General features: G+C 37.7%; 1 protein-coding gene across 1 annotated transcript in view; it reads left to right on the top strand.

Moving 5' to 3' along the window:
- Positions 1-14,671, top strand: part of LOC125121896 (ankyrin repeat domain-containing protein 26-like) — a 76,692-nt gene that overhangs the window by 14,214 nt on the left and 47,807 nt on the right. The window contains 1 exon segment of the mRNA XM_047770204.1: positions 7,425-7,429. Within this exon segment, the coding sequence (XP_047626160.1) occupies positions 7,425-7,429 (5 nt within the window).

The following is a 14,671-nucleotide window of genomic DNA, read 5'->3' as shown; positions in this document are numbered from 1 at the left end:
TGTACACTAGATCCCAGTTATAAGCGATATCATATGGTATTTGTCTTTCTCATTCTGACTTACTTCACTCAGGATGAGAGTCTCTAGTCCCATCCATGTTGCTGCAAATGGCATTATTTTGTTCTTTTTTATGGCTGAGTAGTATTCCATTGTGTATACATACCACCTCTTCCTGATCCAGTCATCTGTCGATGGGCATTTGGGTTGTTTCCATGTCTTGGCTATTGTGAATGGTGCTGCAGTGAACGTGCGGGTGCATGTGTTTTTGTTTTTTTTTTTTTTAAGGAAAGTTTTGTCCGGATAAATGCCCAAGAGTGGGACTGCTGGGTCATATGGTAGTTCAATGTATAGTTTTCTAAGGTACCTCCATACTGTTCTCCATAGTGGTTGTACCAGCTTCCATTCCTACCCACAGTGCAGGAGGTTTCCCTTTTCTCCACACCCCCTCCGGCATTTGTTATTTGTGGACTTAGTAATGATGGCCATTCTGACTGGTGTGAGGTGGTATCTCATGGTAGTTTTGATTTGCATTTCTCTACTAATCAGGGATGTTGAGCATTTTTTCATGTGCTTGTTGCCCACTGGTACATTTTCTTTGTAGAAATGTCTATGCAGGTCTTTTGCCCATTTTTCTATTGGGTTGTTGGCTTTTTTGCCATTTGGTTGTATAAGTTATTTCTTTATTTTAGAGATTAAGCCCTTGTCAGTTGCATTGTTTGACACTATTTTCTTCCATTCTCTAAGTTGTCTTTTTGGCTTCTTTTTGGTTTCCTATGCTGTGCAAAAGCTTGTCCGTTTGGTTAGGTCCCATTGGTTTACTTTTGCTTTTATTTCTGTTGTTTGGGAGACTTACCTGAGAAAGCATTTGTAAGGTTGATGTCAGAGGATGTTTTCCTATGTTCTCTTCCAGGAGTTTGATGGTGTCCTGTCTTATATTTAGGTCTTTCAGCCATTTGGAGTTTATTTTCCTGCATGGTGTGAGGGTGTTTTCTCATTTCACTGATTTACATGCTGCTGTCCAGGTTTCCAAGCAATACTTGCTGAACAGACTTTCTTTTTCCCATTTTATGCTCTTGCCTCCTTTGTCAAAGATTTGTTGACCATAGGTGCCTAGGTTTATTTCTGCATTCTCTGTTCTGTTCCATTGGTCTGTCTGTCTGTTCTGGTACCAGTACCACACTGTCTTGATGATGGTGGCTTTGTAATATGGCCTGAAGTCTGGAAGAGTTATGCCTCCTGCTTGGTTTTGGTTCCTCAGGATTGCTTTGGCAATTCTGGGTCTTTGGTGGTTGCATATAGATGTTTGGATTGTTTGTTCTAGTTCTGTGAAAAATGTCATGGATACTTTGATAGGGATTGCCTTGAATCTGTAGGTTGCTTTGGGTAGTAAGGCCATTTTTACAGTATTAATTTTTCCAACCCAGGAGCATGGAATAGCTTTCCATTTCTTCATGTCTTCAATTGCCTTGATTAATGTTTTATATAGTTCTCAGCAGAAAAGTCTTTCACCTCCTTGGTCAGGTGTATTCCCAGGTATTTGATTTTGGGGGGTACAATTTTAAAAGGTGTTGTATTTTTGTATTCCTTTTCTAATATTTCATTGTTAGCGTACAGAAATGTGACAAATTTCTGAATGTTAACCTCACATCCTGCTACTTTGCTGATTGTGTTGATCAGTTCAAGTAGTTTTTGGGTTGCATCCTTAGGGTTTTCTATATAGAGTATCATGTCATCTGCATCCAGTGACAGTTTTAGCTCTTCTCTTCCTATTTGGATGGCTTTTATTTCTTTCGTGTGTCTCATTGCTGTGGCTAGAGCTTCCAGTACTATGTTGAATAACAGTGGTGAGAGTGGGCATTCTTGTCTTGTTCCAGATTTCAGTGGGAGGGCTTTCAACTTTTCTCCATTGAGTAATATATTTGCTATGGGTTTGTCATAAATAGCTTTGATTATGTGAAGGTATGTTCCCTCTATGCCCACTTTGGTAGGAGTTTTGATCATGAGTGGATATTGTACTTTGTCAAATTTATTAATTTTTTAAAACAATCATTTCTTTTTTTCTTTTTTCTTTTTAGGGCCACACCTATAGCATTTGGAAGTTCCCAGGCTAGGGGTCAAATCAGAGCTACATCTGTAGGCATATGCCACAGCCACAACTATGCTAGCTGCAAGCTGCATCTGTGACCTACACTACAGCTTGCAGCAATATAGGATCCTTAACCCACTGAGCAGGGTCAAGGATCAAAGAACCCACATCCTCATGGCTACTATGGTGGGTTCTTAACCCACTGAGCCCCAAGAGGAATTCTAATAGTAGTATTTACAAACAAATAGTTGTAGAGCAATACAAATCAATGTTATTAAGGATTCACTATGAACAGAAGCCTATGTTTTATATTTAATATATTTTGATGTTTTTATGAAGTTGCTAGAGAACTGTATATACGTATAAATTACATACCTTTTATATATAATGAAAACATATAAAATAGAGGCTTTTGATTGTAGTATATCCCTAACAGTACTGATATATTAATGATATAGTACATATAAATGCTGAAATATAGGTATATTCTCCACATACTTTATTATACTTCTGTTTTCCTTTTTTCTTAAGTTTGTATTTCACTAGTCATGTCTCATATATCCTTTCTTCCTCCTCCCCCACGTTTACCCCAACGTAATTTGTCCTTGCAGACAGTGTCTCTTCTTCTAGTCCATCTCTCTCTGTCTCTCTTGTGAGCATGTTTGGTTATGACTTTCAGGCTAAGATATATATGGCTTTCATAGACGCACGGTCACTCTTCATTTTTTCCTCACCTTCAGCCTTAGCTTTTTGACAAACGGAAAAGAAGCAGCTATTGCTATTTGTAGTTATAACCCATCTAAATAAGACACTGCTAAAAACCAAACTCTCCTGTTTCCCTCACAAGAGATAATTCATGCACATATAAATCATGCAAGCACATTTGCAAATATAGCAGTTAATTTCAGTTTCTTAATGTTAGTTTTTTCAGTAGTACTCTAAGTCACCAGGACTAATTTTTTTCTATTTCCTTTTTTTCTGAGCACTTTGAAATTATTTTATTTTTAAATTTTCTCTATTTTTTATCAAGGTATAGTTGATTTACAGTATTCTGCTCATTCCTGCTGTACAGCAAAGTGACCAACTTATACACATATGTACATTCCCTTTCTTATATTATCTTCTGTCACACTCTATCCTAAAAGATTGGAGATAGTTCCTGTGCTGTACAGTAGGATCTTTTTGTTTATCTATTCTAAATGTAATAGTTTGCATCTACTAGAAGGAAGAAATTGTTTCAGATTTCAATTAAGAAAAGAAAGCTAAGTCCTGAACAGAGTGCTCAGACTCTTCTCAATGACATGTTGCTGAAGACGTGTGGATGAAGGACGGAAAGAAAACTTGATCTTCACCTTTTTTTGGCCATGGAAATTCATTTTAATTGGAATTTCTTTATTTTTAAATAATCCTAACTTTAACTTAATAAGATGATGTGTTAGATTTAGTCTAGCAAAACCTGTATTCATAGATAATGCAGGGTGAGCGTGTTTTAGGCCCTATCAGATTTATTTCAAATGAAGAATTTTGGGCCCTTCTGCCTCTTGTGGTTTCTACCTTACTGTTTGGTGAAAACTTAACTTATTAACTACTTTTATCTTACTGTTTGGTATAATCTAAGTAGGTGTTTTCAATCTTTTGAGAATAAGAAGAGAGGAAATAAATAATCAATTTATCTAGTCTTTCAACTATTATAATCTCTAATTATGTACTTGAGGTTCTTAATCTCTACTCATTACATGAAAAAAATCTTAAGCTGCAATTTGTTTCTCAAAGAAAAACAAGTATATAGAGGTTTTCTCTGGAGAGTTCTGATTTATTTTTTCCTAATAATATCTGCCCATAATGGACACATATGCACATATCAAATGAATGAAATCATGATGTGTGATTTTTTTCTAATATAAACTACTTGTTACTATAAAATCACAGGATGGAAAAATTACTAGCAGAGTATACATAATTATCTCTGGAAGAGAATTTTTTTACTTTCAAAACATCACCAGCAATAGGTACACTTCATGTTATTTTGAGAAACTTTATTATCTTCAGTATTTCTATTGTTAAACTAACATGTAAATTCTTTCCTATCTCAAACTCAGAAATCTTGGTAATAGTATGCTGATCTGAGGAGAATTATAAAAAGAATTTTCAGAGTTTTATATTCCTCTCATACATGAGAGTAGTACTAAAATGTCCCATAAATCCACCCATAATCACATAAGCATTTACAATTTACAACTGGCCTTTTAAGATTCATTTTTTTTTCAGTCTTTTGTCTTTTTAGGACCACACCCGTGCCATATTGAGGTTGCCAGGCTAGGGGTCGAATCAGAGCTGTAGCTGCCGGCCTATGCCACAGCCACAGCAACACAGGATCCGAGTCGTGTCTGCGACCTACCCCACAGATCACAGCAACTCTGGATCTTTAACCTGCTGAGCAAGGCCAGGGATTGAGCCTGTGTCCTCATGGATGCCAGTCAGGTTCATTTCTGCTGAGCAACGATGAGAACTCCAAGATTAAAATTTTTAAAAGGGTATTCTTATAGCATCTTAATTTGGTGTTTTTAACAATTAAATCTTTTCTTTAAAGTTAAAAATGCTTATTACTATAATATCCCAGAAATGAGTATTTGTATATGTTTATGAAAGCGTATATTTTATATCCTTGAAAGAAATGTTGAAATATGTATTTGAAAAATTGAATTTCAATAGTTTTCTTCTTTTGCTCTTGTTTTATTTTCAAAATTTCAGAATTCTGTGTGTTTGCATTATTTAATTATACCACGTTAGTATATTTTGCAGATATTTCTCTTAATATCGTATGCTTTTCCTGAAAAAGTGTGTCTATTTCTATGCCAAATGTGTTCATCCAGATCTTTCTTCTAAGTCTCCTGAGTGCCTTAAGTTTGTAATGCCCCAAACTGACAACCTCGTTCCTTTATTATATATCAACTTGGTAACCAACAAGGATCTATGGTATATCAGAGGGAACTATACTCAATATTTTGTAATAACCTATAATGGAAAAAATCTGAGAAAGAATGTATATATAAAACGGACTCACTTTGCTGTACCCTTGAAACTCATACAACATTGTAATTGACTATACTTCAATTTACACAAAGACTTTGGGAGTTTGGGCAGTGCCACAACAGGAACATCGGTGTTTGGGGAGCCCTGGGACGCAATTTGGATCCCTGGCCAGGCACAGTGGCTTAAGAATCCAGTGTGGTGGCTGTGGCATATTGAGACTCAGATATGATCCCTGGCTCTGGAACTCCATATGCTAAGGGGTAGCCAAGAAATAAAAGAAAAAGCGAAAGAATAGAAAAGATTTGTCCCTGAATCTTTCCTGATTCTTTGCACATATTTCTGTCGTCCTTTTTCCCCATCCTAGTAAAGAGCATCACCGAAACACTGAAGCAAGAAAAATCTGGACTCCAACCCTCCCTGAAATCACTGTATCCATTTACTCACCAAGTTCAGTATTTCCTACCTGCCTACATTTTTTTCATATCTTCTTTCCATAACTTACTGTCTCACCTGTAATTTTGAAATACACTTCTAGTTTTGCTTCCCTGGTGGTCAGCTTTGCTGTTTCTCAACATTGCTGCTGGACTCACCATTCTATAATGTGTTTGTGATGATGTAACTCCCCTACCCATCTGTGGATTCCCATCACATAAAGGAGGAAGTTCATGTTCTAGGAATGATACCGCCTTCTTTCAGTTTGGTTCTGATCCTTGAGTTTTGTCTCTCCATACCATTTCCACTGACTGTGTTCTGGTTGTCCACATGACTTATGTTGTTTCACGCCTTGTCCTTTTGGGCAGACTGCCTTTTTTAGAATTCCCTTTCTCATCCCCACTCTGCCCCTCGTCTGTCTTCTAAGACACAGCCCTGTCTTGGCAGCATTTCCTGCGCTCCCCAGATCCAGCTGACTCTTCTCTCCTTTATATGTAGTCTACCATATTCTGTTACTTTGCAAGATTCTCCTCATGAACCCCCAGTGTGTTATAGCTCAACCAAGGCTTAGAAGTCATAAGGACTCGGTGTGGGTTCAGAATTTTAAGTGTATCTAAAATCTAAAGCATTACTGCAAATAAGCCTGTGGCCAAATCTGTGTTACTTTGATAATATATGGATATGTAAAACTCCTAGTGTGATTCAGAGAAAAAACAGCTTAAATTGTAATTTTTTTCCACTTCCTCCGTGAAAAGATAGTGCCTTGAGACTTAAAACTGTGATTACATTTGGACTGTCAATTAGATCTAGATCTTCAAGGAACATATCTGGCGAAATAAAAGCATGGCAATAATAAAGACTATGTCGGGTCATGATAACAAGAGTTTGGTGTAGAGATGTTTGACTAAGTACAAACCACTTTGGATAGTCAAAGTGGCATGCATTGAGTACCTTTGTGGCAGTATTACCTGTTCTAAGGTGACAGCTCTGAAAAGAGGTAAGAAGGGCCTGATCTCTTAGACATAGGCAGTTGCTACAGAGTGGTACTGCGCCATGCTTGGAGTCCAAAGACACAGTAGCATCCTGGTTCTATCACTTACTAACTTTGGGATCTTGGAAAAGCTTGTCCAACCTCTTTGAGTATCAGTGACCTTGTTCATAAAAATGGTACTGATTCCTGCCTTTCAGGTAAGTATCGTAAATGGATGTGATAACAAATGTGAAAACACATTGTGAACTGTAAAGGTTGCAGTTAAGTAATGTAAGACAAAGTGATCACAGTGGCAGAGTTCCTGTTACGGTGTACGGGTTAGGGATTCGGCCTTGTCTCTATGATGGCACAGGTTTGATCCTCCCCCTGGAAATCCATATGCCTTGGGTATTTCTGAAAAGAAGAAAAAAAAAGAAAGAAAGAAAAAAAAAAAAGATCACAGTGGCAATTAGTGGCTTCCTGAATGTTGAGGGTATTTTTTGTTTGGGTATTTTTTTGGGGGGGTGGGGGGGGCAAGTTTGCAGCATGTGAAAATTCCCAGGCCAGTGATCAAATCAGTGCTACAGCAGAAACCCAAGCTACAGCATTAACAAGCCTGATCCTTACCTCGCTGTGCCAGAAGGGAACGCTGAGGATACCTTATCCAACCTGAAGGAAACTAAAATGGTAGTGGTGTTAAGAATGGGAACGTTAGAACAGGCATCTTGACTTCTAACTTGGGCTATGTTAGGTTTCAGTAGACTATGACCAGAGATTTCCTACAGGTAAATATTGCTTTGGTACTTGAGGCCCTCTCAAGATCTTAAATGTTTTGACCTTAAACAATTCCTACAATGATCTGTTTCTACTCAGCAGGGTTTATACTCCATGGTTCCTTTTCAGGCCAAGTAAGTCATTTTAATGTTAAATGTTTTTTCTAACCTTGGAAATATTTTGAATTTATAGCGGATATACCTCTTAAAGAGCTTGTTTAGATCTATGTATTTTTAAAATATCCTCTTCTTTTGGTTGAGATTGAAAAGTAGGGTTATGTGTTAATACTTTGTTGAGATGTGCATGTAAGTCAGTATTTTGTTAGTGAAAATTTTTGCTCTGGCTTTCCATGGTCTAGTTTCCAAAGTCAGTTGCCAAATGAGAATAAAAGATGGTCTTGATCTGGAGAGCATATGTGTCAAGTTTTCTATTTAAAGGTTTGTGTTTTCCATCCATGCTTCTGTTACATTGAAAGGAGGAAATTACAAATATTCAGTAGGAAACCCAGGTACTTTCTTAGAAAGAGATGAGGAAATCTTTATGCAGCTCATTATCGATATTAATTTTAACAGAGTATCTCTGAGAGTCTTCCACAGAAGTATGCTGATCATTTACCTGGAGCTGCAGGTCAAATAGGTAAAAATAGAGTAAATGGAGAAATAGAAGGTAAGAACTATATTTTGTAAAAAAGACATTTGACCGAATGATGATTTAAACCAGGTATTTTGATATCTTCTTTTTTTCAAACATTATTCTGTATTGGTGTTTTATGACTTGCATGCTTTATTTACTTGCTATTTATTTATTTGTTTATTGGCTGCACCTGCAACATAAGGAAGTTCCCAGGCCAAGATTAAACCTGAGCCACAGCAGTGACAAACCTGAATCCTCAAACACTAGGCCACCAGGGAACTCCCTGATATACTCGAATAGCCAAAGAAAAACACCTGTTGAATGCGTGGTGAAGAAAAAGACCAGAAAGGAAAGGAAGTTGTTTGGCTTCTCAGGTGTCTGTCAGCAACAGTTTAAATTGAGAGTCCTGTTTAAGTAACTAAATGAGTAACTCCATTGCAGGATGCTCTACAACCTAAGGAAAGTCAGGGAATAGGGAAGAGGAAGAGAGAAGTAAAGGATGAGTGAGACAGAGATTGCAGGGAGGAAATGAAGGAAAAGGAAGCAGGAGGCTGTGGTGGAAGGCAGCAAAGTAAAATATTTGTATACTATTTCCTAGAAAAAGGAAGGGAGGGTATTTGAAATGTGGCATGAATATCCAGCAGCAGAACCTGTCAGAGAAGAACAGCAAAATATTCCCACTCTTACTGTCCTGATGGTTAGAGGCATCCAGGATGCAAGTCCTTGGTCGAGTGTTATCCTCCGCATGTGGACATGGGCATATGTGCTCAACTGTAAATATATATACATTAATGTCATAGGAAATGCTGCTGCTTTGTGGGATGGTGTCCTATGGACCAAAAGGAGAGAATTGGAAAGAATAGAACAGGGTGCCTTATGGAGAGATCGAGGAAGCTGTCGCATGATGAGTCCATTCGAAATTTACAACTTCTAATGCAGATTGAGGTTTCCTGAAGTGTTACAGTAAGGACCTTGAGGCTAGATTTCAGAAGGATGGTTTAAGTTGAAGTAATATAGAAGCAGACTTAGTATAGACCAGACGTTCTCAAGTTTTAATGAGTGAACTTGCACCTCATGAAAAGTGTACCTCCCAAGCAGCAGATGTTGGACTTTGCATTTCTAACAAGCTCTCAAGGGATGCCCAGGTCGCTGGATTTCAGGCCAGACTCACAGTCGCCAGGGTGTCATCTTGGATTAGAGAAATCTGGGAGAAATGCCATTGGATAGTTCAAGACATGACTTGATCAAGGAAAAGTGTTATTTTGTTTTTCTTTCTTTCTTCCCTTCTTTTTTTGGCCTTGCCCCAGGCCTGGGGAAGTTCCTGGGCCAGGGATGGAACCTGTACCAGAGCAGCGACCCAAGCCACTGCAGCAACAATGCCAGGTCCTTAACCTGCTGGGCCACAGAGAACTCCTGTTTTTCCTTCTGACCATGTTTATAGCCAGAAGGAAGCGAGGAGTTGAAGTGGAAATTATCCATGTAAAATACTACTGCCAAGCCAGAAGGATAAAAGACATGGTGGGGATGAGCCATCAAAAGCAAAGCATGTAAAGGGGGAAGAATTCAGACCACAGATCTAGAGATTGTCTTTGAAGAGGGAAGGACATAGTGAAAGGAAGGAGGGAGGAAAGAAAGGCATGAAGTAGATGATTTTGGAGTTAATGAGGAAACTCGAGAGAATACCTTATAAATGGCTTTAGTGTATTTGCATGGAAACGAAATAAGATCATCGCTGCTCCAAAGAATACTGGAGAATCGGGGTAAACCACAGCCACTCTTCATAACTGTTTGGCATCAAAGATATATGCTGTATAGGTATTGATTTTATGCACATAAGCTTCATTTGCATATGGAAGCATTGGCAATTGTTTTTATTTTTTTATTATTTTTTTATTTGTATTTTTTTTTTGGTCTTTTTGCCTTTTCTAGGGCCACTCCTGTGGCACATGGAGGTTCCCAGACTAGGGGTCTAACCGGAGCTGTAGCCGCCGGCCTATGCCAGAGCCACAGCAACACGGGATCCGAGCTGCGTCTGCACCCTACACCACAACTCATCACAATGCCAGATCCTTAACCCACTGAACAAGGGCAGGGATCGAACCCGCAACCTCATGGTTCCTAGTCAGATTTGTTAACCACTGTGCCACAATGGGAACTCCTGTTTTTGTTTTTAAAGATAGCTATTTTTGTTAATGCAGCTCTTTCCCCAAAACCCTTTTCAACATTAGCATGTTACACCAAACCAAGTTGATTTTGGAAATGAAAGAAGTTAATAGTGTTCATTCCATCAGTGCTAAATTTGGTATTGTCAGTAAATATAAACCTGATCTTCAAATAAAAAAAGATCTTTAAGAATGCTGTAGCAGAAAAGAAAATCATGGACTTGGAGAATAGACTTGTGGCTGCCCAAGGGGAGAGGGAGGGAGTGGGAGGGATCGGGAGCTTGGAGTTATCAGATACAACTTAGAATAGATTTACAAGGAGATCCTGCTGAGTAGCATTGAGAACTATGTGTAGATACTCATACTGCAACAGAACAAAGGGTGGGAAAAAAAAATGTGTACATGTAAGAGTAACTTGATCCCCATGATGTACAGCGGGGAAAAAAATTTTAAAAAAATTAAAAAAAGAATGCTGTAGCAATTTTGATAATTGTATTTCAATATCAAAAATTTCATATATGTCATTTCTTAGATGTGTGTTATATACCTTCTTGCACGAGTGGATCAAGGAACATTCTCATGGCTGAAGCAGAGGATCCAAGAAATGGAGGCATACCAGAAACCCCCATGGGTATGCAGAAAAATGAGGTTTTTTTGTTTGTTTGTTTTGTCTTTTTTGCTATTTCTTTGGGCTGCTCCTGCGGCATATGGAGGTTCCCAGGCTAGGGGTCGAATTGGAGCTGCAGCCCCCGGCCTGTGCCAGAGCCACAGCAACGAGAGATCCAAGCCGCATCTGCAACCTACACCACAGCTCACGGCAACACCGGATTGTTAACCCACTGAGCAAGGGCAGGGATCGAACACGCAACCTCATGGTTCCTAGTCGGATTCGTTAACCACTGCGCCACGACGGGAACTTCAGAAAAATGAATATCTTTATGAACTGTTATTCTACAAGTGTTATCTCCAAGCTGACCAACTCAGAACACCTTCTCTGATGAGAAATACATTCAACAGTCATATTTTTATGACTGGCTAGTATTCCATTGTGTATATGTACCACATCTTAATCCATTCATCTCTCAATGGACATTTAGGTTATTTCCATGGCTTCACTATTGTGGATAGTGCTGCAGTGAACATAGGGGTGCATGTATCTTTTTTAATGAAAACTGTGTCTGGATATATGCTCAAGAGTGGGATCGCTGGATCATACAGTAGTTCCGTTTTTATTTTTCTGAGGAGTCTCCATACTGTTTTCCATAGCAGTTGTACCAATTTACGTTCCCAACAACAGTGTTGGAAGTTTCCCTTTTCTCCACACCCTCTCCAGCATTTGGTATTTGTAGACTTATTCGCGATGGCCATTCTGACTAGAGTGAGGTAGTACCTCAGTGTAGTTTTGATTTGCATTTCTCTAATAATTAGTGATGTTGAGCATTTTTTCATGTGGCTGTTGGCCAGCCATATACCTTCTTCAGAGATATGTGTGTTTAGGTCTTCTGCCCCTTTTTCAATGGGCTTGTTTGCCTCTTGGCTGTTAGGTGTATGAGTTGTGTGTATATTTTAGAACTTAAGCTGTTGTCAACTTCATCATTTGCAACTATTTTCTCCCATTCTGTAGGTTGTCTTTTCATTTTTTTAAATGATTTCTTTGCTGTGCAAAAGCTTGTCAGTTTGATTAGGTCCCATTTGTTCATTTTTGTTTTTATTTTTATTGAGTTGCAAGAAACCATTTGTACGGTTGATTTCAGAGATTCTTTTGCCTATGTTCTCTTCTCGGAATTTTATGGTATCGTGTCTTATGTTTAAGTCTTTAAGCTTTTTGAGTTCATTAATTTTTTTGCATGGCATGAGGATGTATTCTAATGTCATTGGTTTACATGCAGCTGTCGAGTTTTTTCGCTGGCATCACTTGCTAAAGAGATTGTCTTTTTCCCATTTTATATTCTTGTTGCCTTTGTCAAAAATTAATTGTCCATATGCGTCTGTGTTTATTTCTGGGCTTTCTGTTCTGCTCCATCTGTCCATATACCTGATTTTGTTCTGGTCCCTCATTGTCTTGATTACTGTACCTTTATAATGTTGTCTGAAGGTTTGGAGAGTTATGCTTCCTGCTTTTTTCTGTCCCCTCAGGGCTGCTTTGGGAACTCTGCATCTTTTCCAATTCCATATAAACTTTTGGATTGTTTGTTCAAATTCCGTGAAAAATGTCATGGGTAAATTGTTAAAGATCAGATTAAATCTGTAAATTGCTTTGGGTAGTACAGCCATTTTAACGGTATTAATTCTTCTAATCATGGAGTATCTTTCCATTTCTTTGAATCCTGTTTAATTTCCTTGCTTAAAGTTTTCTACTTCTCAGCCTAAAAAACTTTTAATCTCTTTTTTCAGATTTATTCCTGGGATTAATTTTCAGTGGTGTGATTTTGAAAGTTATTTTTATACTGATTTTATAGTATATTATTGTTAATGTGCAGATATGCAACTTATTTCTGAATGTGAATCTTGTATCCTGCTACATTGCTGAATTGGTTGATCAGTTCGAGTATTTTTTGTGTGGAGTCTTTGGCATTTTCTATATAGAGTATCATGTCATTTGCCTATAGTGACAGTTTTACCTCTTCTCTTCCAATTTGGATACATTTTTTTTTTCTTTTGTTTGTCTGATTGCTATGGATAGGAATTCCAGGACTATGTTGAATAAAAGTGTTGAGAGTGAGCTTACTTTGGGCTTATTTTCTTATTCCAGATTTTAGCAAGAAGGCATTGAGATTTTATCTGTTAAGTATTATATTTGCTGTGGTTTTGTCATCAATGGCTTTTATTATGTTAAGATATGTGCCTCTGTACCCACCTTGGTTGGTGAGAGTTTTTTTTATCATGAATGGATGCTGGATGTTCTGCAGTGCTTTTCCTGCACCTCTTAAGATGATCATGTGGTTTTTGACTTTTCCATTGTGAGTGAAATGTATGACATTGATTGCTTTGGGTTATGTTAAACATCCTTGTGCACCTGGGATGAATCCCACTTGTTCATGATGCATGATTTTGTTTGTGTGTTGATGGATCCACCTGGGCTAAAATTTTGTAGAGAATTTTTGTATTTATATTCATCAAAGATACGGGTCTATAGTATACTTTTTTTCAGTATTTCTTTATGATTCAGGTATTATGGTGATGTTGGCTTCATAGAATGTCTTGGGAATGTTCCTTCTTCTTCAGTCTTTGAGAAAAGTTTAAGAAGAATGGGTTTAAGTTGTACTTTGTATATGTTCTGTATTTCACCTGTGAAGGGATCTGTTCCTGGACTTTTTTGTGAGGAGTGTTTTTATTACATATTCAATTTCATTTTCATTTGTAGTGACTGGTCTGATTTAGTTTTGGCGGGTTGTATGTCTCTAGAAAGTTGTCCCCTTCTTCTGTGTTGTCACATTTGTTGGCATATAATTGTTCATAGTATTCTCTTATGGTTTTTTGTACTTCTGCAGTATCCATTGAGATTTCTCCTTTTTCGTGCTTCATTTTGTTTATTTGAGCTCTTTTTCTCCTCTTCTTGGTGAGTCTGGCCAGAGGCGTGGCAATTTTGTTTACCCTTTCAAAGAACCAGCTCTTTGTTTTATTGATTTTTTTCTATTGTTTTTTGAATCTCTATTTTATTGAACTTTATGATTTCCTTCCTTCTGTGACTTTAGGTTTTGTTGGTTCTTCTTTTTCTAGACCTGCCTCAGTCTAGTGATGGCAAAAGCCCTTTTGATTTGCCACTTGCCCACTCCAAGGAGATGAACCACATGATTCAAAGAAAAAATCATGATGTTTCTGCTGTTAAAAAAACTTCTAGTGAAATCACACCAGTACAAGATTGGTCCAAGAAGCCGTGGCATGCAAGTAATGTCTGTGCTAAAGAAAGTAAAAGCATCAGACCCAAATTAGAAACTTGGAATTTTCAACCAAATAGTAACAGAACATCCAAAATATATTTAAAAGAAGAATTACAGCAAGATGTGCAAAGGTTTAAGAATGAGGTAGGCATGTTACACGTACAGTTCCAGGCTTTGGACAAGAAAAAAATCAACTGCAAAAAGGTTAAGCTTCATTTGTATTGACTTTTTTAAAATCATTATCAGTTTTCCAATCCATTCTGATTTTCCACTTATGAAGATAATTTCTGTATAAAACAAGGTCATCCAAATATGTACTTGAGTGGAAAGAAACTATTTCTGCCATCTAAATAACAGGAGTTCTGGAACCTATTTTCATGGATTTTTGTTCCTTAAACCCAAGTCTCTCTCTATCAGTCTTCTATGTGACTGTGAAACTATTGTAGCAACCATGTGACCTTCTGAGCCAGAATAAGCACAAAAGAAGTTGCTTGAGAAATATAATAAGCTGGAGGTTTTTTCCCTTTAAAATGTTGTGGCTTAAAAATAAATTGCATTTCCATAGAATGAGAAGGAATCAGTGACTGAGAGAAGGGACATAAACATGTATTTCCACTAAATTAATCTCTTCCTTGTGCTTTAATGCATGCAAACTTATCTGCTTGACTTAGTTCCTCAGCACTTAGAATTCCCACATGGC

The sequence above is a fragment of the Phacochoerus africanus genome, chromosome 3 (genome assembly GCF_016906955.1).
Source record: "Phacochoerus africanus isolate WHEZ1 chromosome 3, ROS_Pafr_v1, whole genome shotgun sequence".
Taxonomy (NCBI): domain Eukaryota; kingdom Metazoa; phylum Chordata; class Mammalia; order Artiodactyla; family Suidae; genus Phacochoerus; species Phacochoerus africanus.
Note: the sequence above shows the minus strand (reverse complement) of the source record. Positions and strands in the feature narration are given on the sequence as shown.